At 48.0% G+C, this 25,849-nt stretch overlaps 1 protein-coding gene across 6 annotated transcripts; it reads left to right on the forward strand.

Annotated features, from left to right (window-relative positions):
* The first annotated feature begins 9,910 nt into the window (after nucleotides 1-9,910).
* On the forward strand, nucleotides 9,911-25,669 carry SLITRK3 (SLIT and NTRK like family member 3). Of its 6 annotated transcripts, none has more exons than XM_015872036.2 (2): nucleotides 9,911-10,325; nucleotides 13,589-19,415. In XM_015872036.2, exon 2 carries the CDS (start codon nucleotides 13,607-13,609, stop codon nucleotides 16,466-16,468), a length of 2,862 nt encoding a protein of 953 aa, XP_015727522.1. In that variant the 5' UTR covers nucleotides 9,911-10,325; nucleotides 13,589-13,606; the 3' UTR covers nucleotides 16,469-19,415. The 6 variants fall into 6 exon arrangements, 5 of the variants coding, with proteins under 5 accessions (XP_015727522.1, XP_015727520.1, XP_015727518.1 ...); XM_015872034.2 differs by having other exon boundaries at nucleotides 10,128-10,325; nucleotides 12,551-19,415; XR_001557323.2 differs by lacking the exon at nucleotides 9,911-10,325 and adding an exon at nucleotides 22,757-25,669 and having other exon boundaries at nucleotides 10,332-16,665.
* The last annotated feature ends 180 nt before the right edge of the window (nucleotides 25,670-25,849 follow it).

The following is a 25,849-nucleotide window of genomic DNA, read 5'->3' on the forward strand; positions in this document are numbered from 1 at the left end:
ACAGAAAAAAAGCAAAATTGGAGCCAATCACAGATGAAGATGCTGGAGTGCCCTGCTAAGCCCCCCGCTTAATGTGCTGCACGCATATTCTGAACCAGTGGACTAAATTTAGCATCCCTACCAAAATGACAGCAGTGAGACTGGGAATGTGTCCCCTGGTGCTGGTACCAGCACGTTTGGCACCATCATGCTCACACAACCCACTGGTTGTTCTGCCCAGGGCTCATGCTGAGAACAGGGCACGGTGTGCTGTGTCCAGCACTTCCCAGAGCATGTCAGGTTGTGAAGGATGGGAGGAAAAAACCCTGCAGCATCACTAGCACTGCCTTGGGAATTTGTCATGGTGACGCTGCTAGTACTGAGAGTCCTACACTATAATGATTGGTTTACCATAAAAATTACTCTGAATGCTGGATCAGAAAAAGGATGGTTCAGTCCATCAAACCACTGTCAGTTGCAAATTAGGTTGCCCATCCCTAGGCAATGGGGAATATAATTGGCTTTGTCCATTGCTGGTTTTATTTTTATCTCTTCTGTTAAAGTCAGACTCGTTCCTTGCTCACACTGGTGCAAGCAGAGAAAAAGCCATTGGTGCAGAAAGACTCTTTCACTCCTAACACTGAGAATAAATGGGGCAAGTTAGCCCATTTTTCTAAAATTAGCCAAGGAGTCTTTGGGAAACTGCCTTCTCTTGGAGCAAGGTTACCTTAGTGGAAGGAAGAAAGAAAGAACAAATAGGGAATTTAGCACAGGGGCTACTAGGAGGAGCCTTACACTGAGACAACCCTTCTACCACCAGTGGTCCATGTTCTGGTTTGGTCCCCCAGGGTTACATGGGAGGAAGAAATCTTTTCTAATCCTGCATGGTTCACATTCACTTTAAAACCTGCTATTGTTTGCTGAACACGGGATAGAAATATACACATCTAATGCCTTTCTTCCTTCACCAGAGCTGATCATTTTGACACTGTCAGTTGTAAGGCAAATTTCTTGCAGTATGATGTCTTCTATCACTGTACATAGAGTACATATGTTCTATGATAACATAAGATGAGGTTCTATAGTAGTGTTGGACTGAGACATCATGGCCTTTCTAGGCTTTCCTGGGAACCTGTGAGCAACCTGAAACTAATGGTGTGCTCAAATGGTCAGGGTGTGCTGCTCTTGTTTCCAGAAGCACTAGTGCTGCAATGGAAGCAGTCTCCATTCATGCTGATGGACAGCTGTCAGACAGTCACCTGTCTCCTTCCAATTCACTGAAGTTAGTATTCAGCTGTCTATAAACTCCAAATCTCTCTCTCTCTCTTCCTCCTTGTGCACAGATTAGAAGACTATGACCTTCCTTGGATATCGGAATATTCTTAACACATTACCCTGGCATTGCAGGGTGTGGTGACACTCAGAAAAGGAGAAAATCCACTGAAAAATAAGTTAATATAGTTGATTAAGAAGGAGTGGGGAACAAATTCTGTCACCTTAACTCACCTGCTATCTTAACTTGGAGAATTTGCTGCTCTCCTCACTTGACTTTCTAACTTTAGTGCAATTTAGCAGTCACCTGTGTACCTGGGAAATCTGCTTGGTGCTAAAGTTTTGCCTGAGCCCTGGTTCTGTGGGGATAAATAAGGACATGCGCTGGGCAAGAACAGCAGGAGGCAGCCAGATCTGCACTTAGCTAACCCTCATCCCACCCAGTACGCAAGAAACATATCTGTGAAGAACTACTCATAAAACAGTGTTCATCTATGTATGGGAAATCACAGCTTGAACCTCTGATTAATCAGCTGAGGCAAGTGTTGGGTCAGCTGTGGGAGCACAGGTGAGAGTAATCTAGCTGTGCTCCCGGAAGGGGTGGACCTTGACTCCATCTCCTCCAAGACCTCATTTAAGGGCTGACCACCAGTGAGGCAGCATCTCTTGGAGATTGCTCCCTAATGGAGACTGCCTCAGCTTTCTGGTCAAGGCATCAACATTGGTGAGTTTTCCTTTGCTAATAACCTTTGACTGTCAACCATCATCTTTGTTTACATCTTTATATTAGTCACCCTTACAATCTGCAAAGGTCAGTAATCAAGGGGAAGGACTGGTGACCTATAAGGATTTATTGTGTCCCTACTCCTGTCCTGTTTGTTCCACCTTTGTATGTGTGTATGAGTGGCAGGGAGGATGCTTCAGCTCTGTAACAGACAAGAGCTTCAACCTGAAGCTCCAAGCAAAAGACAGGAGGGAGGAAAGTCCAGAGAGAGGGATGCAGTGAAGATGGAGGCTGTCTGAGAAGTAGCGAAGGTTTAGTTGTTTATCATAGCACTATGATTATCGTTAACGACTATTATTAATGTCGCTGCTGTGGTTACGATCTTTGTAATTACGATGGGATCCTGGAGGTGCCGCGGCTGCGCGGTCGGAGTGCGCCCCCTGGGGGACACGCGGAGACGCGCACTGCCATCGCTGTGCGCTTTCATTGCTATCTCGGCTTTATTCCCTTGGAAAGAAGGCAAATAGATAAAACAGTTAAGCCTGGTAGACAATTAAAATGAAGAAATAAAAAGGGAAAACTCAGTGTAGGGGCATTGTGCATCCACCGTGCCCCGGCTGTGTTGGAGAACCCAGAGCATCAGTGCCCCACAAAGCTGGCTAAGCAGTTTGCCCTGAAACATGTCGACCCATCATAGAATGAAAGGACACAAAACGTTAATTGTTACTATAGAAATAAATGCATGCTTTAGTAAAGTCCTCTTTCCCTACACCTGGGCTGCGCTGTACAGGACTTTACTTTTTTGAAGAGCTCCATCACAAGATTTGAAACATCTCCCTTCTGCTCTGAATTGCAAAATGAAAATCAAAGCAAATCCTTTTACCTTTCTCTTTAATTGAATGCAGCTGCCTCCTTCTACACCACCTCACTGTCACTTAGAGATATGCAAAGAGTGGGGGAAAAAATGCTGCCATCTCCATCTGCACTGCACACCAGAAACTCAACATATGTGCGCTTGTAGGTTTTTCAGCAGTTTTGCTGTTGTGCTGCTTCATGTTTTGACCCAGTGTAATGCTATTTCTCAGTCGTAATAAAAAAATAAGACCTGTGTGGTCAGGGGTAATCCTGAAGTGTCAGCAATGCAGCCCAGCAGCAAAATTGTTCTAGCAGGGAGACACCACTACCATCCCATGTTGGATCTAGGAAAACCATGAATTTTGAGAGCCTCCATAACATCTCTGCAAGGCAGGCCCCAAACTGCTTCAGGATGATCAGATTCCCCTCAGCAAGAACAACCTCTTCAATGGCCCAGATTAACATTCCACCCTGAGCAGCATAACTTAAGGATGTAATAACACCATTTTTTAAAATTCAACAAGCAAGAAGGCAAAGAGAAGGGTTTGTGCTGAGATGTGAACAGAATCCCTGTGCTGGAGGCTCCCCTGGCTTGGCAGGATGGGATGTGCCCTTACCACTGTAATTTGGAGCCTTCTGTAGTGAGATCCCAAAGGTCAGATCTTCTTTATAGCTTATTTTGGGGGAAAAAAAAATCCCAGAAAACATGAAAACCACCTGTTCAAACTAATAACTTGGCAATGTCATGAATTCATCACGTGCTGCTGGACTTGGAGTATGAAGAAAGACAACCAGAGCTGCCTTAGCACACATTGGTCACCAGCCTGAAACTTTCTGTCTATAATTTTATGTTTGCATGGTATCCGACGCAAAGGGAATCCTTGGCAGTCCCACAGTGTAAATTATTATTATTAATCCTTATGGGATACAACTTCTGCAGGCACTGTGACCTTTGTGGGAAAGTGCAGCAGCTTGCTGGGTGGAGAACACACTTGCTGTGAACCTATTTTCAGTGTGCGTTGTTTTATTTCTAAGAGGGTTAACACAGTAGAACATAATTAGCCTTGTATTTTCATGGGCTTGTTGTGTACTTAGCAGGATGTATTAATATCACCTTGGTCACAGACCTTGCAGTGGTACTCGGGGCTGTCCCCTACTCAGCACGGAGGGGAAGACGGCTCAGACAGCACTGCTATGAGAACGTATTTGGTTTATAACAGCTTGATTGCTGCTGAGCACCCGGAGGACAGGTGTGACACGTATTTATGGGCCTGATTTTAAACCTGTATGCTTTCATTTCATTTCTGATTCCCTTCCATGTTTTAAGTTGACGGTCCTGTAGTGATGTTCTGGCCATAAACCTTTCCCAGTGGGATGTGCAGCTCATTATGTGTTGCGCAGGCACTGTGTGCCCCACAAGCTGATGAACTACACACAAATTATTCATTGGATTTTAAGCCTAGTTAAATCAACAGCTAAAAGGAAGCTCCTCACCCTCTTTGAAACTGCTGCTGTTTAAAGCTACAAAAGTGGCTGGGAGATTCTGAGTAGTATGGTTAAGGATTTTACATTATGCCACAGTTCTGCCCTTCTTATGAGCTAAGGTTTGTCTCGATATTCAGGAATAACAATTCTCAGCACTGTTTGTAGATGTTACCATCCTAAAATTCCAGCTTTGGGATGGTGGCCATCTGAGAAGATGCTGTTGATGCCTCGATCACAAACTGGAGATGGATGGATGGTGCAGAAAAACAGAAAACAAATGGAAAATCAAGTCCCTAAATATAGAAACCTTGATAGGACAAGGGGGGCTGGTGTTAAACTGAGATGGGTGGTTTAGGTTGGATGTTAGGAGGAAGTTTTTCACCCAGAGGGTGGTGACACACTGAAACAGGTTGCCCAAGGAGGCTGTGGATGCCCCATCCCTGGAGGCATTCAAGGCCAGGCTGGATGTGGCTCTGGGCAGCCTGGTTTGGTGGTTGGCAACCCTGCACATAGCAAGGGGTTGAAACTAGATGAGGATTGTGATCTTTTTCAACCCAGGCCATTCTATGATTCTATGAAATGTTAAAGAGAGATAAAACCATTCAAGGATGTAGGCATGTATGTGTTTATTTTGTGTACTCATACAGAAATATATAAATAGCCCATCCCACACTCTGATGCTCCTGGCACCACCACCTTATCTTATCTTAAGATTTGCCACTGGCAAATCTTATGCCAGTGGCTCTGCCACCCCGACGTCAGCATTGGCCTTCCTTGACATCAGAAACCTTTTTCCTAATATTTGAAATGAAGCTTTCTAGGTCCAAATTAAGACCAATTTCTTGTACTCCCTCTGATGCTGCTCATAGGGAACAAAGTATTCCCTTTATTTTTCATATATAATTCAGAAGTATCATCATGCTCTTTCACTCTTGTGTTTGGAACATTCCTAATTTGCTTCTTCCTCACAGGTCAGGCTTTCTTGACCTGTGATCCTTCTTGTACTTCTACATTTAACGACTGTCTGGAAGTAGTGATCAAAAAGGTTGGTTCCCTACTCCTTGAGAAAGAAATTCAGTGTTAGATAAAATGTTAAATGGAGAAGACCTATTGTGGTGTCAATGTGGTAAAAGTGAAAAGATGATGTTTACCTAATTTTCTTTTCTCTTGTACAACCCAATACTTCCTTAATTAGGATGGAAAGGCTGGACAATGTCCCCCCAGCAGTCAGCTTGGAGCCAAGGGCTGAGCTGCACTCAGGGTACTTCTGCTGGTTCCGTCTCTCTCAGTTTAATAACATCAGTGTGATAAAAATAATATCTTAAGAGCATGCTAATGTGTTAATGTATCCTGTGCTAGAAGCCCAAGTATTGTGGCTCGTGGTTTTACACATTAGAAAAGGTCCAAGCGTCTAAAATCAGGCTCTTTTGACATCTCTAGACTTACATTAGTGCACAGCTTCCATTACACCTAACTGAAAACAAAATGAGTTAGGTCCCCTTGGACTTCACAGCAGAGCCCAGCGAGGATGAAGGATCACCTCTTGTTAACAGCAAGGGGCTACTAGAAGACTTGTCAGCAGCAGCAAAAAGGAAGGAGAGCAAAGCGTGCAGGAGCAGAGCAGACATCCTCACCATCTCTTCCACGACTGTTGAACCGCTTCCTCTTAGAGATTAAGATGACGACCCGTCCTGCTGTCTCCGAGCTGGGAGATAAGGTCTATCTCTGCATCCCAACTGTCTTCACTGGGGAACTGCAAGGAGCAATGCTGACAGGAGCGCAGCAAGGGATGAGATGGGGAAAGCAGTGAGCAGCAAATGGAAAATTCTGGCACTGCGAGGCTGAGCGAGAGTGTTGCTGCTGACATCACTAAAAGTAGGATCAAACCTGATCTAAAAAGCAATTTGGAATATGAGCTTTTCTTTCCAAATGAGCGGTAAGTGCCTTCCTTCACACAGAATCCGGTGCAGTAATAGTGGCTTCTATTACACTTTAAATTGATTGGCTTTATGGCCCAGAACTGGGGAATTGCCCTAGCCTGATCTCAGCGGGCTCATGTTTCTAATTCTGGCAACTCTAAATCCGGATGCCCTGAAAATCCATGCTGTTGCTTACAGTGTGTGCTGTTATCTCCATTTTCATGTGTCCGAGCAAAATAAAGGAGCCGGGATGCACAGAAGAATGGTCAAAAGGTGAAAAGGAAACCACGAAAGCAAACTAGCGAGTGCAAAAGGGAAAGTTTACATGCAGAGTGCATCCATGTAAAAATAATCCCAAATGGTTATTCTGGAATAGATAGAATCAGAGAATGGGTTGGGTTAGAAGGAACTTCAGTGATCATCCTGTTCCAACCCTACACTATAGGCTGGTGGTCAACTGTTAGATCAGGCTGTGCAGGGTCCCAACCAGCCTGGCCATGAATGTCTCTTTAGAATTTGCGTTATCCAAGATTTTCTGTATGGAAGTGTAGTAGCATCCCTGTGTCCTTTCACTGAGATCTTAAAAACATGGAAGGAGAGATGCAGACACCACGCTTCTGAGTCCACATCAGACCTTTGCATGGCCTGTGTGCAGCCTCATTTAGGACATCAGAACCTGTATTTGTGCCACCAGGTTAAAAAATAACCCCACTGAAAAGAAAAGCTTAACAATATGCAGCACATTGACATGACGGAAAGAGCAGCTGATGGGCTGCAGAGTGACTTGGAGGAGCTCCCGCCCTGTGCTGGAGCAGAGCTCATAACTCTGGCTCACACAGAGGACGTGCCCTGGGGGAATTATTCTACCTTTGATCCGCACACGAAATCCTGGCTGCTGTCAGAGGAGCCGTGCATGCCTAACCATGGCTGTACATCATCCTAATAAAGGCCAAAGAGAAGCTCATATATAAATGGAGTGCGAAGTTTTTTGACACTGGCTCTAATAAATATCAGCACGCTTGGAAAAAAAAATAATGTGGGCTTACGTGTCTGAGGTGGGAAAACAGCTATAGCTGTGCCTGATTGACTGGAAAGAAATATTTAGGGCCGTTGAATCATTAGATAAAAACTGATCTTGAAATGTCAGGATCTGGTGAGGATAACAGAACTGTCAATTTCATCCATAAAAATCTCCCTTTTCTTTTGCCCACTTTTCTCTTTTATTTTTAATAACAATCCGTTGGAAATACTGCACTCGTGGCTTGCTGGTATTTGCTGTTCTATTTTAATACTATCCAGTAGTTCTTTCATCCTTTCCTTTTAATATTTACTCATAGAATCGAATGCTGGGAAAAATTTATCTGCTGAAAAAAAATTCCCAAGAGTGAAAACCAATTACACGTACGTTGTTAGCAAGGGCACAGCTGGGGCTTCTGTCCAACCCAAGTGTCCTTCCATTGAGCTTACAGCAGCCCAGAACTTTGGCACTAGGAGTATAATATGAATGTTTTGATCCGTGCACCATTTCTTAACTTTGTGTAAAGGTGATATGCTGTATGCATCGGTTACACTAGGTATGGCCTTGGAAACGTCAACTGCTATTCTGCAGGATAATACATAGCTGGTAATGAGGTGGCTAATAGCAAAAACTGTGGCTGGGAGCGGCAGTTCAACATAAGAGGCTCTCCAGCCTGAAGGATTCCAGCTGGAAAAGACCAGTTTAAAATTCTCACATATCCTTCTCATTCAACAACTGCTTCTGCAGCTCAAATGATCCATCCTGGCTATTCCTATATGGCATGTCAAGTTCTTTGTGGAGAAAAGGAAGCTAGCCTTCAACTGAACAGCTCATCATGGGCTGAGGGTGACCTGGGGCCCTCTGTAGCCCACCTTGTAGTGGGGACAAGGACAGAGCTTTGGCTGAGCCCAACCCCACAGCAGGTAGTGGAACCTTGTGCTGACAGTGGGATACAAGATAGTTCTGGATGCGCCACCACCTCTCTGGCCATGGAGCTAAGCCACTGGCATGACAGAGGGCATGGCTCCCCCCAAAAATGGGGACAATGTGATGCAGATTTCAATGGAACTGTCACCTTCCAAACAATGTCTGCAGGGAAATCCTACTGATTATTTTCTTTCTCTGTCTCTCTGCTTGATAAATGAACTAAGTGGGAGAGGGGGAAGAGGAGAAGCTAAGCTTCATAAGCCGCTCCACTGACTGCTGTAGGTCTCCATTCTGATTTCCCACTGTCAACGTTTTCAAAGACACTAATACTGCTCGATTTAAACAATGCATAATACACAAAACCAAAAACTTCATTTGACAGGTTATCTTAAAAAAAAAAAAAAAAAAAAAAAAAAAAAAAAAAAAGGAAAGAAAAGAGAAGAGAAGGAGGATCTCAATTTTAACTACATTTATCTTAACACACCAGACGCATGGAAATCCCATGGGGACAAAAGCGGGGTCACCACCCATGGGACACAGAGCTGCCATAGGGCTTGGAGGCAGGAGTGCAGCCACAGCCCAGGCCCTGGCAGCATGAAATCCTTGCAAGACATAAATCCAGAACCTCCCAGCTTTAGCAAAATACAGAGAGCCAGAAAGCAGCTCCCATCTGTAATAATTACAACATACTTTCCCTTGTCCTTGCTCTATTTATTGCTTTTGCCTTTACCGTGCGTTGCCCTAGACAGAAGAGACTATTAACCATCAGAATATTTCTTTGTGGACGGGCAGAGCTTTGGTGGAAAACTCCCTCTTTCTTTCAAACATCGCCACTTCTATTAGAGAAGGAACGAGTTGGTTTACACTGCAGACTGAATGAGGCATTAAATGACTGCGTTGCAATGACTGCAGTGGGGGGAATGGTCGCCTCTGGTGGAATTGGAAAGCCATAATGACACCTTCATAAAGGCACAATAACTGTTCAAGTATCCTTGTCTAATTTGTCACAAAACTTGTCCAGGACTTTTCTCTTTTATTTTTTTCAGAGGGGGAAAAGGTGAATTTCAGGAATTACAGCTGAGGCTGCACAGAGGCAGACAGGAGGGCACCTGCCAGCCTCGCTCCCAAATCTTCACCATCAGCTCCACGATAGGTTTTTGTAAGGAAATAGCTCACTTGCCAATAATAATAATAATTATTAATAAGCGAGTGACGTCCCATTCTCAGTTACATCAGTGCCATAGTGCCATACCCTGAGCCAGAGCTCCTGCCAATCACTCTCCCCCCTCTCCCCCCCAACCAGCAGAGCCTAGGCAAAGGCTGGGAGCTGACGGGGTGGAGGGGGAGGGGGCAGCGTGCGGCGAGCAATGGCCTGGGGTCGTGTCTGGGTTTTGCCCGGGGGGACATCGGGGGTCACAGGCACCAGGGGACATACCTGACATACATAGCGTTTCCAGCACGACCAGCTCACACCTCCTCCCTCTGCTCGCCCGCAGGTGACAGCAGGGGAGGTGATAGCCCCCCCTTCCTCCGGAAGCCGAGCGCTGGACGGAGGCGGTGGGAGCGGAGTCGGAACGCGGAGAGGCACCCCCGGCCCCGCTGCCCCAATTTCTCCGGCCAAAGCTCCCAAATTCGGAGGCAGCCGCTCTGCCGGGGGGAAAGGACGGGAGCCGCTCGGGGGCGTTGGGGAAAGTTGCGCTCCGGGGAAGCGGCCGTGCAAGGTCAGGGCGGGCGGTGCAGCCCCTCCGATCCCCGAAAGCGGGGGTTGAAGAGGTCGCTTCTCACAACCGGCTGAGAAGGACCAAATCGGCAGCGAATTGCCCTTTTTCCCCGCCCCGTTCCCCCCTCTTTTTCTTTTTTTCTTTTGTTTTAAAGGGGAGCCAGGTGCACGCTGCCTGCCGGTACCCCACGTCGCTCCCGCCTCACCCAAACGAATGATGCAGCACTTTAATTAGGAGGGAGCGCCGCGTCCATATTGCACCGGCGAAGGAGAGCGGCGGAGCCTGGCAAACATGGTGCCCGGCCGCGGGCGCGGAAGCTGCGCCCCTGTCCGCGGAGAGCGCGGCGGGGCGGCGGGAGGACCCCTGGGCGCTCCTCGCCTTTGCAGCTCCACCCGACAACTTCGCGATGCCGAACCGCGGGTGCAGTTAAGTGTTCTCCCGGCCGAGCACTGGGGGAGTTTGGGTTCGAGGGATGGGCTCGGGGTACGCTGAGCTGCGTGTGCCTGGCAATGGGCGTGCGCGGGTGCGGGAAGTAGGGATGCGCGGGGCAGCGGGGATACGAGAGGCTCCGGGGACAGAAGGGACGTTAGGGATACAGGAGACATCGGGTGCCGTGTCCCTGACCTGACCTATCTAGGAGAGGACCCGCGGGTGCCACCCAGGAGAGGCACAGCCCGCGGTTCCTTCCGCGCATCGCGCGACTTTCAGCTCCGGGTGGATCCGCGCAAGCCTCCCGCTGCGCTCCGCTCCCCTCCGCGGATCATCCGCGGGCCGCGCCCCCCGCCCCGCAGCCCCGTTACCTGCCTGCGGCTCCCCGGGGCTGCCAGGTGCCGGCCCCTTCGCCTCCGCGCAAACTCCGCGCATGGGAACGCGCCCCGTCTTGAGCCGAGAGGAAGGATGCGAGAGGTGCCGCGTGTTCTCCGCCGCCAGGTTTTGGGCTTTGCTTCCTCGGAGGGAGGGAGGCTGCTGGGTCCTGGAGAAGCTGCGGGGCCGGACGCAGCGGGACGGGCAGCAGCGCGGGGAGCAGCGGGCGGTGCGCGGAGAGCGGAGCGGCCGAGCCGGGACAGCTCCGCATTCCCCGCCGCATCCCCGCAGTCAGGACATCTCTGATTTCCGTCAGAGTTGGATTTTTATTTTTATTATTTAAAAGAGCAGGGGTTGCCAATTGTGACCCATCCCGGCGGCTTTTTCCTCTCTGATTCTTCTTGCTCTTTTTTTTTTTTTTTTTTTTTTCCTCCCCCATCTGCTCATTTCCCACTTCCTCTCCGCCAACCAGCCCCCTCCTTCCCTCTTAAAAAAAAAAAAAAAAGGCAGAAAGGAAAGAGGGAAAAAAAAAATGTATAGTCAGGGCTTCCCAAATGCGCGCCCCCGACCTGGTGCCAAGCGCGCCCCCTCCATTTGTTCCCCTTCTTGAAGCTCATTTTCATGACGTGGAAAAGCCTGATCCAGGGCAGCGCCGCGCACACACACACACACACACACACGCACACACACACGCACTGCACACACCGCACACACCCGGGAAGGAGCGCACCCGACACCGCCGCGCCCCGGCGCTCCCGCTCCGCGCTGCCCGGTGAAGGCGGCGGCTGAAGCCTGCAGCAGCCCCTCCGCTCCCTCCTCCATTGAGTGTGCCAAACAGCAGCTCTGCATCCTAAAGAAGATCATTGAGGGGCTCATTGCATTCCCAGCACGTCGCAGGCTCGGTTCTTTTTTTTTTTTTTTTTTTTTTTTTTTTTTTTTTTTTTCCCCTTCAGCTTCAGCAGGAGTGGAGAGAGGGAGAGAGGCAGAGGGAGAGGCAGAGGGAACAGCAAGCTTTAAACTCGGGCTTTTTTTCCTCCCCTTTCTCCCCCCCCCCTATTTTTTTTTCTGTAACGATGTGCTAAAATCTCTCCTGCAGACCGGTAAGTACGGCTTTCTGGATCCTTTTGTTTCCTCGTAGGGTCAGAGACACCCCCCTCTCCCCAAAAGGAGATATAATAACCCTCTTTATTTATTATTATTTTATTACAGAAGAGAAAGAACTTAAGTGGCTAATATTTTGCAAAGGAGACAGAGAGACCAATACTGCAATACAGCTCTCATCTCTCTCCCTTCTCCCCAATTAGATGCTGGCTTTAATTGCAGAGGGTATTTCTCTTTTCATGATTCCGACCATCTCTTTCCCACAGGGGAGGGTTTCATTTGCAAGTTGATCCGAAGGATTTCTTCTCCTTTGGCATTTCTCTCCCTTAAACGCATCTTTCTGCTCTTAAGTTTGGGGACGGGGATGGGGAGGGGGGAAGAGAAGGAAGGGGGTGCAAAACGTTCCAGTTCTCACGCGTGGAAGGCAAAAAGGACCTTGTCTGTTGGGAGATTAAGACTAAAAGCAATGATCGCTCCGAATAACTCCAATGGGATTTCAGGGAATCGAGGAAGGCTGCATCACTGCCGCTATTCTCACCGCCCTTAGCATTGCTCTGTGCCCATACATTTAAAATATCGGGTGGAAGGATGGGGGAAACCGTATGTTGAAGGAGCTGCATCTCATTAGTACAGTATTATTTTCATCTGATTGGAGAAGAACGGTGCCTTCATTTGGAAGCGCATATAGTAGGATAGATAATTTACTGGCTGGTAAGTGCCAAGGCATTTTCTCTTCCACTTTCAGCTTTCTAACCGGGTCTCCTGCTTGGTGCTGGGGCACAGAACAGCCTACCCCAAGGCAGGCTGAGCGCTCTATCCTGGCTGCTTCCGAGCTGTCACTTCCCCTTAGATCTGCTGAACGCATGGGCATGTGCTTTAGCAAGATTAATCATCACTAAATGCTTTAATCAGCTAAAATGACTAATATGTGGTATGTATCTGTCTGATAATTTACCAGCTGCAGTAATTTTGTGGTTGTGTTTGGATGGGGAATGTTTTCCTTTAGATCGGGGTTGTAACCATTTGCTGCTTTAAAGACATTGTGGGGGTGCTGGAAGAGAAGCATTCTAGCAGGGACATCAGCAAACCTCACATTCCTCCCAACTTACCTACAGAATGCACGGAGCTGGCAGGGAGAGAGAGACTGAAGGGCTGGAATTTGGTAACTTTGAGAGTTTGCATGGATGAGAATCACAGAATGGCCTGGGTTTAAAAGGACCACAATGATCATCCAGTTTCAACCCCCCTGCTGTGTGCAGGGTCACCAACCACCAGACCAGGCTGCCCAGAGCCACATCCAGCCTGGCCTTGAATGCCTGCAGGGATGGGGCATCCACAACCTCCTCGGGCAATCTGAGAGTTGTGGTGCTACGGTAGAGAATCCCACTGATGAGACATCCCTGTATCCATGCAGGCGATGATGGCTCTAAGCCTTGCAAACAAGTAGCAACGACATGTGGTTGTGAACGCCGTGGTGGAACACACATGCAGAGATGCAACACGTCTTGCTGTGTGCTCGTGTTGTTGTAGGGTCTGCATGTGCTCTCCTTGTTATATAGGTGGCACTTCCCGGGGGGGCGGAGGGAGGCTGATATCGCGTGATTAAACCTTTAACATCTCTTAGATATAAATAAGGGCAAGGCTCACACATCTGACACCCTCATCCAGTGAAGCATTGCTGAACTTTGCAGGAGTCTGACACAAGTCTGGCAGGTAGGGGCTGGGTGTATGGAGCGGGACAGGACAGAGATACTGAAAATGTGCATTTTGTTTCCCATTGCAGTTTTGTAAACGTCAACAAATGATGAAACCTTCCTCGGCAGAGACGCTTCACAAAGGAAGGATGTGGTGGATAATTCTTCTAAGCACAATTGCTCTAGCATGGACTACACCCATTCCCTTGATAGAGGACTCGGAGGAACTGGATGAGCCTTGCTTTGATCCATGCTACTGTGAAGTGAAGGAGAGCCTTTTCCATATACATTGCGACAACAAGGGATTTATAAATATTAGTCAGATAACAGAGTCGTGGTCGAGACCTTTTAAACTTTATCTGCAGAGGAATTCCATGAGGAAATTGTACACCAACAGTTTTCTTCACTTAAACAACGCTGTGTCCATTAACCTTGGAAACAATGCACTGCAGGACATTCAGACAGGGGCTTTTAATGGGCTCCGGGTCCTAAAGAGGTTGTATTTGCACGAGAACAAATTGGACATTTTCAGAAACGACACTTTCCTGGGTTTGGAAAGTCTGGAATATCTGCAGGCAGATTACAATGTCATTAAGCGGATTGAAAGCGGGGCGTTTCGAAACCTAAGTAAATTGAGGGTCCTTATCCTAAATGACAATCTCATCCCCATGCTTCCCACCAACCTATTTAAGTCTGTGTCCTTAACCCACTTGGACTTGCGTGGGAACAGGTTGAAAGTGCTTTCGTACCGCGGAATGTTGGACCACATTGGCAGGAGCCTGATGGAGATTCAGCTGGAGGAGAACCCGTGGAACTGCACGTGTGAGATTGTGCAGCTGAAGAGCTGGCTGGAGCGCATCCCCTACACCGCCTTGGTGGGGGACATCACCTGCGAGACCCCCTTCCACTTCCACGGCAAGGACCTGCGGGAAATCAAACGGAGCAAGCTGTGCCCCATGCTGTCCGACTCCGAGGTGGAAGCCAGCCTGGGCATCCCCCAGCTGTCCTCCAGCAAGGAGAATGCGTGGCCCACCAAGCCCTCCTCCATGCTGTCCTCCTTCCATTTCACCGCTTCCTCGGTTGAGTACAAAACGTCCAACAAGCAGCCCAAGCCCACCAAGCAGCCCCGGGCACCCCGGCCGCCCCCAACGCCCCGTGGGCTGTACCCCGGGCCCAACCAGCCGCCCGTGGCCGCCTACCAGACCCGGCCCCCCATCCCCATCATCTGTCCCACGGGCTGCTCCTGCAGCTTGCACATCAATGACCTGGGCCTGACGGTCAACTGCAAGGAGCGGGGCTTCCACAACATCTCCGAGCTCCTGCCCAGGCCCCTGAATGCCAAGAAGCTGTACCTGAGCGGGAATTTGATACAGAAAATCTACCGCTCCGATTTCTGGAATTTTTCCTCTTTGGATCTCTTACACCTGGGGAACAACCGCATCTCTTATGTGCAGGACGGGGCTTTTATCAACCTACCCAATCTCAAGAGCCTCTACCTGAACGGCAACGACATCGAGCGGCTCACCCCGGGCATGTTCCGGGGCTTGCAGAGCTTGCATTACCTGTACTTCGAGTACAACCTGATCAGGGAAATCCAGCCGGCGGCCTTCAGCCTCATGCCCAACCTGGAGTTGCTCTTCCTCAACGACAACCTGCTGCGCACTCTTCCCACCGACGCCTTCGCCGGCACCTCGCTGACCCGGCTCAACCTCCGCAACAACCACTTCATTGCGCTGCCGGTGGCCGGGGTGCTGGAGCACCTGCACGCCATCGTGCAGATCGACCTGAAGTCCAACCCGTGGGACTGCACCTGCGATCTGGTACCGCTCAAGCAGTGGCTGGAGGCCCTCAGCTCGGTCAGCGTGGTGGGCGAGGTGGTGTGCGCCAGCCCCGAGCGCTTGGCCGACCGCGACCTCCGCGCCCTGGAGCTGGCTGCGCTCTGCCCCGCCGCCCTCCGCCCCGCCGCCGCCGCCGCCGCCGCTTCGCCCCCCGCCGCCGCCGCCCCTCCGCCGCCCGCCGCCACCGGCGCCGCCGCCTACGAGCTGCCCCCGCCCGGCGCCGCCGTGCCGCTGTCCGTTCTCATCCTCAGCCTCCTCGTCCTCTTCTTCTCCGCCGTGCTGGTGGCCGCCGGGCTCTTCGCCTTCGTGCTCCGCCGCCGCCGGCGGAAGCTGCCGTTCCGCGGCCCGCGGGCGGAGGCGGCCGACCTGGGCGGAGTGCCGCTGCGCTGCCCGCGGCTCTGCGAGGAGGGAGGCGGCGGCGGCGGCGGCGGCGGAGGGGGCGGCGGAGGGGAACGCTCCCCGGAGAAAGCGCCCCCGGCGGGCCACGTCTACGACTACATCCCGCACCCGGTGACCCAGATGTGCAACAACCCCATCTACAAGCCGCGGGAGGAGGAGGAGGAGGCGGCGGGGGGAGGCGGCGGCGGCGGTGGGGAGGCGGCCGAGCTGCTGCGGGGCGGCGGCGAGCGCTTCTCCCACGCTGCCGCCGCTGGAGCCGCGCAGGAGCCGGGCACCAACTACCGCACTTTGCTGGAGAAAGAGCAGGAGTGGAGCCTGGCCGTGTCCAGCTCGCAGCTCAACACCATCGTCGCCGTCCACCCCCAGCACCCCGCGGGCGGAGGGCTGGCGGCGGGCCCCGGAGCTCCCGGGGGGGCGGCGGCGGGGGGGTGCGGCGGCGGCGGCGGCGGGGGGGCCCCGCGGGACCGCGAGCGGCCGCCGTGCGCCGTGGGCTTCGTGGACTGCCTGTACGGCACCGTGCCCAAGCTGAAGGAACTGCACGTGCACCCCCCTGGCATGCAATACCCGGACCTGCAGCAGGACGCCAGGCTCAAGGAAACCCTTCTCTTCGCGGCCGGAAAGGGCTTCTCAGACCACCAAACCCCCACAAGCGAATACCTCGAGTTAAGGGCCAAACTCCAAACCAAGCCGGATTACCTCGAAGTCCTGGAGAAGACCACGTATCGGTTCTGAGCCGCCCCGCCGCCCGCCCGGCCCCGCCGCATGCGATCGAGGATCCAGCTGTGCTCCCCCCGCCAGATGTGCAGCGGGGGGAGGCCGTTCTCAGATCATTAATCGACGAAGTGCCTTCGCAGACTTTTGCCAGCAGATGTTAATCAATCATTATTTTTTTATACTGAAACTGAGACTTTGACTGTGCCATGTCTAAGGTATATTATTATTATTATTATTATTATCGGGGATCTTTGTATTGATCCTGATTAAGTAAATTCCATGTGTGTTTTTGTTTTTTTTTTTTTTTCATTTTTTTCCCCCTTTTAATTTTTCTTTGCAGCGAACTCCCTCTCTGTTTTCCCTCGGAGGGGGAGGGGAAGGGGATGGGGGAGGGAGGATGGCATTTTGTGGCTCGCTTCCTTCTTGCCCATCATGGCACAGATTCTGTACATTTATTTAAGCAAACAAACAAAACGATTGCAAAGAAGCAAACGAGCGCAGTTTGCTGCATGCCTGGAAACTGCAAGAGAGAAGGGAGGGGAGGGTCTTGCTCGAATGTCTTACTCGTGTCTCCCCCCCTCCCTCGCACGCACACACACCCGCACCGCCATCCCGCTGCCCCCCTACGGGTGCCCCCCCCCCAGCGGTGCGGGGCCGCAGCCCCGGGCTGTCCCCACGTGGCCCACCCACCCCTCGGGGGGATGCGCGGTGACGCTTCGTCGTGACGCCATGGTTTTTCTTTGGAGGACATCCGCACTTTCCTACTAAAAGCAACACGCAAATACATAGGAAAAAAAAAATGAGGAAAAAGAAAAACAAACAAACAAACAAAAGCTACTGGGCACTTGTCACTAACAGCTTTGTAGGAAGCACTTTTAATGTTTTTCTCTCATACCCACATCCATGCACACGCACACACCGAGGTACAACGATGTGCTTATATTTATTCTGTAATTTCAAGTGAATATAAATTGTAAAGGTAATGTTTAATCATTGTACAGTGATGCGTCTGGTATAGCTTTCCTAATAAAACGTTTTGAAAACAAAACAAACCCATGCACATATATATATATATGTATATATATCTTCATATATATATATATATATGTATATATAAGACTACAAAGCTTGAACCTTAAACTTCAGCTTCCCCCTATGAGATTTCCTTCTCCCACTTTAACCTCGAGAGCTATTTTATTAATAACGGTTCAATGCACTGTGATGTTAACAGAGAAAACCCTGTACAGCTTCTCTCGCCAAGATACCACCCGAGACTTCTTAAAACCCGATTTACAATCTGTATTCCCACGATGCGCCGCGCTGATGGCAGTTTCCCGTGTGTTTAAAAATAGGCAGCGAATTTAAGCCCTTGTTCTCGAGAAGAGCTGCCTCTGCCTGCTGCTAAGCCGGGGAGGGGGGCGGGAGGGGGGCATCGCTGGATGTGCTCCTGCCGTTTTCATCGCAGTCGATGAAGGGGGATGGGAAAGGGCACCATAAAGCATTTCAATTTTGGAAAAAGAAACTCGGAACGAGCTGGAAAAGGATGCCTAAAGCCCCAGCCGCTCCGTGCTGAAAGCGGAACCAGACCAAAGACGATGTGGGGTTGTCTCTGCTGGGGGAAGTCCCGGTCGGTATCTTGGCCCCGGCGGACCCGAACCGGGCGGTGGCGGCGGTTTCGCGTGGCCGCAAGGTGGTGCTATAACACCGATACTGGCTTCCGCTGAGCCGCTGCCGTCCGGTCCCGATCCGATTCCGGCCCCGCAGCTCGGGGCGTCTCTGAGCGGGATGGGATGGGGAGGGGGGAGGAGAGGCACGGAGGGGAGAGCCCGGATCGGGGTGAGGTGCAGCCCTAATGCCTGAATGCTGTAGAGAGCGATCGAATCTTATCTCTAAATATCTTTTGTCTTCATGGGGTATCGTTAATTTATCCAGGTGAATTGAGATTGCTTCCCCCGCCCTGCGTTATAATTGTATCTCTCCGAGGGCATTTCATCTGACTGGTGTTAGGGGGGTTGAGGATCTCTGCCCTTTTGGGTTTCCAGCGCAGCCTGGTGTCATCTCAGACCCAGCTGTCCCTCCTCTCTGTTGGGAGCAACTCTCTTCCACCCAGCACAATGCATTTAATGGAGGTAAAACTGTGAGTGCTTGTTTCCACCCCGAGCGCCCCTATTTATGGCTTCAGGGAGTGTTCTTATTGCAGGCTTTTTGTCAGTCCGTCTTGGAGAAGCATCTGGGTGCGACAGAAGTAGTTTCCTGAGCCTTGGCAGTAGCCGTGTGTGCTTTGAGATGGAGGGACAGCTCCAAATGTTTGCAATTCAGCATTGGCTCCGTGTCCTTGGTCAAAAAAAAACAACAAAAAAACACAAAAAAACAATTGCTATAAATTCAAAGATCCCTCCATTGAGCTGAATGTTTTATAACAGCTGTGTTCAGCTCCAGTGTGCTGGGGGGTGGGGGTGGGATTGTTTTATGGGTTTTGTTGGTTGCTATTTGTTTTTTTTTTCTGTGTGGTTGTTGGGTTGATTCTTTTCGTTTGTTTGTTTTTGATGCACAGTAGAAGAGCATGGACGTGTTAAAAAAAATAAACATCCAAGTGCAAAGGCCAGATCCTTCTTATGATAACCACTGTAATATGATAATCATAACCACGCTGATAAGGCAACATGCAAGGAGCACGTGGAGCTGTACGGATCAGGTTAAAGTACAACCCCTACTGAGAGAGTGGTGCTGTGTACATTTGGCGATGCCATCAGACTCCGAGTGTTCATACTTGTATCCAAATATAGCAAAGCCAGTTGCAAATAGTGTTTATATTTTAATTAAAACGCAGAAAGGCAAGACAATTGCAGCATAACTATAGGTAGCAATCTCACCCGTGGCTGGTGAGGAAATCTATTTATTCAGTGGAAATAAATTTGTTCTATGACGATGGAATTTTGTATTAAAAGAGATAATTTTTGGCTTACATCGAGTTATTTTTCTTTCCTTGTGTAGGAAGCTTCCTTTTCCTTGTGTGCTGGGGACTCACTGGAACCATTTGGGGATGGTTCCCTCTGGAAATGTCGATAATACATAACTGTGATATCAGATGTATATTACGATGACTTCTATTTTGCTATTTCATTGTGTTGAGCTGAGGTTGAGCAGGTGGTAGCATTGCTTCCCACTGCAGGAAACGAAAGTGGGTCCATCATCTCTGATGTGTGATGGGTGGATATTTACATGCCGTGACTGGGTTGCTCCTAATTCACAGGGATTATCATCTTTATCAGTGGTATTACTGGTATCATTAATAATATTGGGAAGGAACCAAATAAAGTCAAGTGACCCACCTTCACATTGGAGCTGTTTGATGGGATAGTGCTTGAAATAAATATCTCTGTATTTTAGCATGGTGTATGACAAACAGGTGGTATCGACTAAAGCAGGTCCATGTGTGATGGTGCTCAGAGCCGTGCTGTAAATCTGTTGCTGTGTGTTTGCTTTACTTATTGACTGTACTGAAGTTCTTCCTTACAGGTGAAGAGGACAGGAACCACCAGGTAAGTCCCAGTCCCAGCCAGTAGCGGCTGCATGCAGGGAAATAGAGATGATAATCACAGTGCTCAGTGCTCTTTTGTATCTCTTTGGTATTGGCATTGATGTAAGATGATGTTTTGGCTGGGTCAGAAGATCTCTTTGCGACATCGTTGCATGGATCTTTGGCTGTGCCAGTAGTGGTGTTAGGTGTTAGTTATTGTGGTGTGAATAGTCTGACTCCCACAGTGAACACTGCATCGTGGAGTCTGTTGTGGGGTGCTAGGAGGCGTACTGCCCTGGTCAGGGGAATGTTGCAACTCTAAGGATTCTGTGATTGCAGACATTATTTGCTCTGAGAGTCAGTGGGTTTGAGTGAAGCTGTGGTAACTCGGCATGTTGTCAGGGACCTTTCCAGGAAAAAAAAACCCCAAACACCCATTTTTCATGGAGTCATAGAATGGCTTTGTTGAAAAGGACCACAATAATCATCTAGTTTCAACCCCCCTCTTGTGTGCAGGGTCACCAACCACCAGACCAGGCTTCAAGTCTTCTGTGCAGATGTAGATTTAAGCAGTTATGGCCAACTTGTGTTCACTCCTATGAACACGGCAACATGACAGAAAGGCCTCTACAGATTGTCAATATGCAGTGGTCTCTATTTCTGGAAGGCTGATGTGTGTTAGCAGCAACTGTTGAGTGCTGTGCTCCTTCTTTACTCAAGTACCTACTTCAAATGGAGTTGAAGGGTTCACATGAACAGCGTGTGATAAATTGGCTCTGTCTACAGCAGAAGTGTTCACGTGAACGGAGTGTGCAGCATCTGGCTGTAAGTTTGGAAGTTCACTGGTTATCTGCATTACTCAGCCTGAGAATATGGCTCTTGGCAATCACACCAGCCATTTAGGTGTGAACTTGTTCCAGAAATGCACTTCTTCCAACAGCATTTGCTCTTACAACATGGATAAGCTCTGCTGCACATTGCATATTCCTCTTTGCTGAACCAGGATTTGGTTCAAAATCTGACTTCCTCATATCTGACTTTTACAATAAGCTTATGTGTGGGTTGGATAACTCAACCCAGTTGTTTCCATGCGAGAAATGCAGAGGAATTTCACCCCATATGTAGCTTCCCAGGTCTTTTAAAGTTGTGTATTTGTACTTTTCTTTAGGTCACTGGGGGAGATAGGGGTGACTGCTGAAACCATCAGTTTTGCTATAGATCATGACCACCAGAAGGTTACAGGTGTGATATGATGTGGGTTATCTTTATCATTATGAAAGTATTTGGAAACATTCCCCTGTGGTGGGATTTTTTTCTTCTAAATCTGCTGATATTGTTGTGGTTTTGTTGTTGGAATTCCCCGTCTAAGGGTTGTACTGGGTAATCTCTGCACAGTGGATGCTGCATCAGTCTTTGCATTTTGAATGTGAAGGATTTTAATTCTAGGTGAAGGATTATTTTTTTTGACACTAGGAAGATGTATATATATGCAATACTAAGAAGTTGTGTGCCTTAAAAAGATTAGATAATTATAGAGGGTATAGCACAATATAACATATTCAGAGCTCAGTCATGTGTCATGTACTGAGCATGTGATGTACTGAATGTCCATTCACTTTTTCTAACATCTTTATTTTTCTACTGGAATTGCCTAAATCTCTTAAGAGTATCCTATATATTCTATGAGTTCAGAAGAAAGGTTTTAGGTTAGTGAAGGGTCAAACCTCTATGAGTCAGGGAATACAAATAGATACCATGACAAATGGGAGCAAAGTTCCTTTGCATGGCACGTGTCGTGGAAGCTGGGCGTGTTGTGTAGCACTGTACCAGGAAGGGAGGTTCTCTGTAGGGATGCAGATTGTGTGCTGAATGGTTTCAAACAGGGGTTCTTGAACTGCAGACAGTCACTGCTGGACCTGAGACATGGCATGTGTGATGGCACTGCTGTCCCTTCTGCTGGTGGTGACACCTGGCACCATTGTTGGCTGAGACTCCTGAAAGAGCAGTCCTAAAACAATGAAATGGCTCATGGTTTTCATGACAGTTATCTGAGTAATCCTTGAACAGAGGTCTGTTATTGAACTTTGGATGCTTTTGCTTTGGAAATCAAGGCCAATTATAGTTTTGTTGCTGTCATTTTGTGATTGCTTTTAATGAGGCTATCACTGGAGAAATGAAAATGTTGCTGTGTGAAAGTTCTCACCAAAGAATACTTTTTAGTAGGACTTTCAAATCTCTCTTTTCTACTCTTTGCTTTGGAGAATGAAGGAGCCATGCTCAAAATTGCATAGGAACTGCCTCTTGAGCTCGGAGTTGCAATGCATTCATGCTTCTGTGTCTTCTCATTCCAGAGAGCACCCACTGTGTTAGGCTCAAAGGAAGATGTAAGGAGTTTCAGTTAGTGGGATTACAGTGCCAGATGTGGCCAGCTAACCTGCTGCACCGTTAGCTCTCACCCCAAGCAATCAAAGACCTGAGGTCCCTCACAGCTGCGTGGCACAAGGGTTAGAACAGCAATGAGCACTTAGAAAAACCAAGTTGTAGCATTTCTATGAAAAAAAAGAACATTCAAAAAGCTGGGCACTGGTAATGATCATTGGCTGTTGGTCTCTGAGTTCTTTTGAAAACTCATCCAGAGCTTTACTGATGAAGTTAAACTGCCTTGTAAGGGCACACCTGGTCGGTCCTCATGAAAGCACTGCTGGAAAAGATATATAACTAATGCATTCTTCTTCATCAGAGAGCGTCGTTTCTTGTGGCATCACTTCTGTTGTGTTTTCTTGCAGTGACCCAAAAACCTGGCTGCTTTGGAAAGTGGATAGTATTGGCAATCAAAGAAATATGGCAAGTAAAGATATTTTTCAGATCCAGTTTATATTAGTGTTTTATGCCAAGAAAGGGCAAATCCTTGCTATCAGGTCCTTGTTCTGCCATCTTCACTGATTAAGGCAAAGAGTCAGTGATGGTTCATTGTCTTCATTTATCCCCTTTAGCTTTAAGCCAACAAAGTGAGGAAGGTGGGTGTATGCAACTTATGTGTGTATTTATGTATATGTGTCTTCCTCCTGTGGGCAATGTGGGGTCATGGCACTGCAGCTGGTGGTGCTGATGACAGGAATGGCATTGGCACTGCTGGGTTAAGCTGTCACAAGTAAGAACTGTGCCAAGGCTAGCAATGCAAACAGCACCACAAAGTCAATCACCTCACTGCGTCAGGGCCAGTCAGTGGCAGCACACTATTCCTGTAGAGACCTCTCTTTTAGAGCAGGTGAACAAATATCTCACAGAACCCCTTTTGCCCCACGTTGAGCCCAAATTCTCAGGCAGCCTCCAGATTTGTTGGCATTTTCCACATTGCTTTTCCCTGCCTGCATGCAACAATAATCATTTGGCTGACAATGAGTTGTGACGCCTCGGTTTGCACATCGACCATGCGAGAGAAACAGAGACCAATTGAAAATATGGTTATTTTTGTTGGGTTTTTCTGTAGAGTGATGTTTTACACCTCAAGACTTCATTCTGTAAGATGTATCGACGGGATTGCCTACCTGTAACTCAGCTTTGTAAGCAGCCTCCTGAGGTTAGCCACGGTGGTATTACATGCCTTGTGCTTTGCCAGCCCTGCAAGCCAGCCAAAGTCTGTTAAAGCCTTCAGAGCACAAAGCACTGATAAGATGGATCTCTAACAGGTACGCATCAGGGATAATGCAAAGGTGTTCTGTGTACAACAACCTAAAATTAGTTGCTGCTAGCTCAAAGCAGAAGTAACCGCCTCCTATGTTGTTACTTCTGCTGAAATGGAGGGGCTGATGTGTGTAGGAAAGTGATGATGCTGAGTGTGTGCATTATATACGTATATACAGTCTCTAAATGTGTATGTATATGTATATATGCTAGCATGTTCAAGTGTAGAAGTCATTTTTTTGTAAGTTCAGTGAGATTCAGGCATATGGCTTGCTTTGAACTGTTATTAAAATATGGGCATTTTGGTGATAAAGCTAAAAATGTATACCTTAAGACCTACATTCTTAATGTAGGTCAGTGGAGGCACTTCTCAGACATATTAGCATTTTGGACACTTCATCTTAGCAGCATATTGCATCTCCTGGAATAGGTTAGCAGAGGCAATGGGGGAGAAATTGCTGCATCTGAAGTCATTCAGAGATGTTGCCAAGTTTCTCAGGAACCAGAATTGCAGGATAATGAGTATTATATTTAATTCGTGATGGAAAGGCAACCATGGGGAGTTCAGCAGAGGCAACACAGATCGTCTTAGCTCTGTGGGGGAGGGAGCATTTATAACTGTAGCTAGATAAAAAGAGGAAAGCTGCCTGCATATTTGTGGGTATATATATATTTATATATATGTATATACAAGTCTGTGTATGTGTAGATAACACTGTGTGTATATATGTATGTATGTATATGCCCATAATGTATATGTGTATCTATATATGTATACATTTATATAAATTTCTATTTCTCTATATGAATAGTCATGCAACTATGAAAAATAGCATTATCACCAGTGTGTCCTTTGCTTTAAAACCCAACGAGAAGCTACTTCCATTAATCCTATGTTGGCACAGAGCTCTTCGGTTATCATTTACATGTAGAGAGGAGCACAGCTCCGTAGCTGAGCACCAGCCTGGAAGGCCTTCCCTCCTCCAGAGGACTCCAAGCAAGTCATTACCTTCTCCACAGCTGTTCCACATATGTGAAATAAAGCAGTGGCTAAGGTGAATCAGGGGCTGGTTTTAAAGGCAAGGGCAGAAGAAGCAGTGAGCTCTTTGTGCTTGGAAGTCTCTGTGATGCTGGCAGAGGTCTGATGGTGAAGCAGCCTCAGCTGTGGTTACTCTGGTTGCTGTTGGTAATCCCAGCTAACAGCAGCAGCTTCTGCACAGGACAGGAAGGGAGGAAATTCATCTTTTTTCCTCTAAAGTAAGTGTTCAGAGTCTGATTGCTTTGGTTTGGTGATGCATGGATTTCCATTTGGGGCTGGGATGTTAAGTTGTAAGCTCAGTGAGCTTCTAATTTGGGATGCCTTTTGTGTTATAATTGATTTTGAATAATTTCACTTCATCGTTAGAACAAGCTATACCTTAATTCATGCTATGTTTGAAGAACTCAGCTGGAAAACTATTTATATCAGGATGGATTTTGCACTTGGCTTCAGTGGGGTTGAACAAGATCAGAGCATTTCATGAAGCACTGATATCAAAACAATCTGGTGGTTGTGCAACTATTAAATGAAAGTGTAATTTTGTAATAAAAATGTGAACAAAAAAAATAAATTGGTTTGCTAGTTATATATTCTGTAACAACAGCATATTTCTATCAATGAGAACTTTGGTCAGCTGCTGGGTTTTGGTAAGGGTTTTGGTTCTGTCTTGCTGCTGGTTGCTGTGTGATTTGCCCCTTTCTGCCTCCTGCACTGAGCTCCCTCCTGGCTGTCCTGCTGCCAGTCTGCTGTCACGTGCAAGCCACAACGTGACCAGAAAGGGGAGAATGGATTAGTTCTTCTAAAGCTCTCTGTTTCCTTTGAGGTAGGAGATGAACAGACAAGGAATAATAACAGAAATGAAAGCAGTTACCTTGTGGTTTTAAATATGTGGTGTGGGGTGGAGCATTTCTCATAAGATTTCTGGTTGTGCTGGGCCTTACAATTTCATCTGGAGGAAGTAATCACCTTATGGGACAGTGCTTCCCCATCTTTTTTGCCTAAATGATGTGAAAATATGCCGAATTCTTATGCTGCCTGCTCATTAAAGCAAACTCTCTGCTGTTTTTAATGATTTCAGTGTATTGGAATGCTGAATGGAGACGAGTACAAGGGGAGCAGAAAAGTTAATCACTTTTTAATTAACTTATGCAGTCCT

This window comes from Coturnix japonica, chromosome 9, assembly GCF_001577835.2.
Source record: "Coturnix japonica isolate 7356 chromosome 9, Coturnix japonica 2.1, whole genome shotgun sequence".
NCBI classification, from domain to species: domain Eukaryota; kingdom Metazoa; phylum Chordata; class Aves; order Galliformes; family Phasianidae; genus Coturnix; species Coturnix japonica.

Coding starts and splice junctions, on each gene's coding strand:
- SLITRK3 (XM_015872036.2), top strand. CDS start 13,607: ATGATGAAACCTTCCTCGGCAGAGACGCTTCACAAAGGAAGGATGTGG.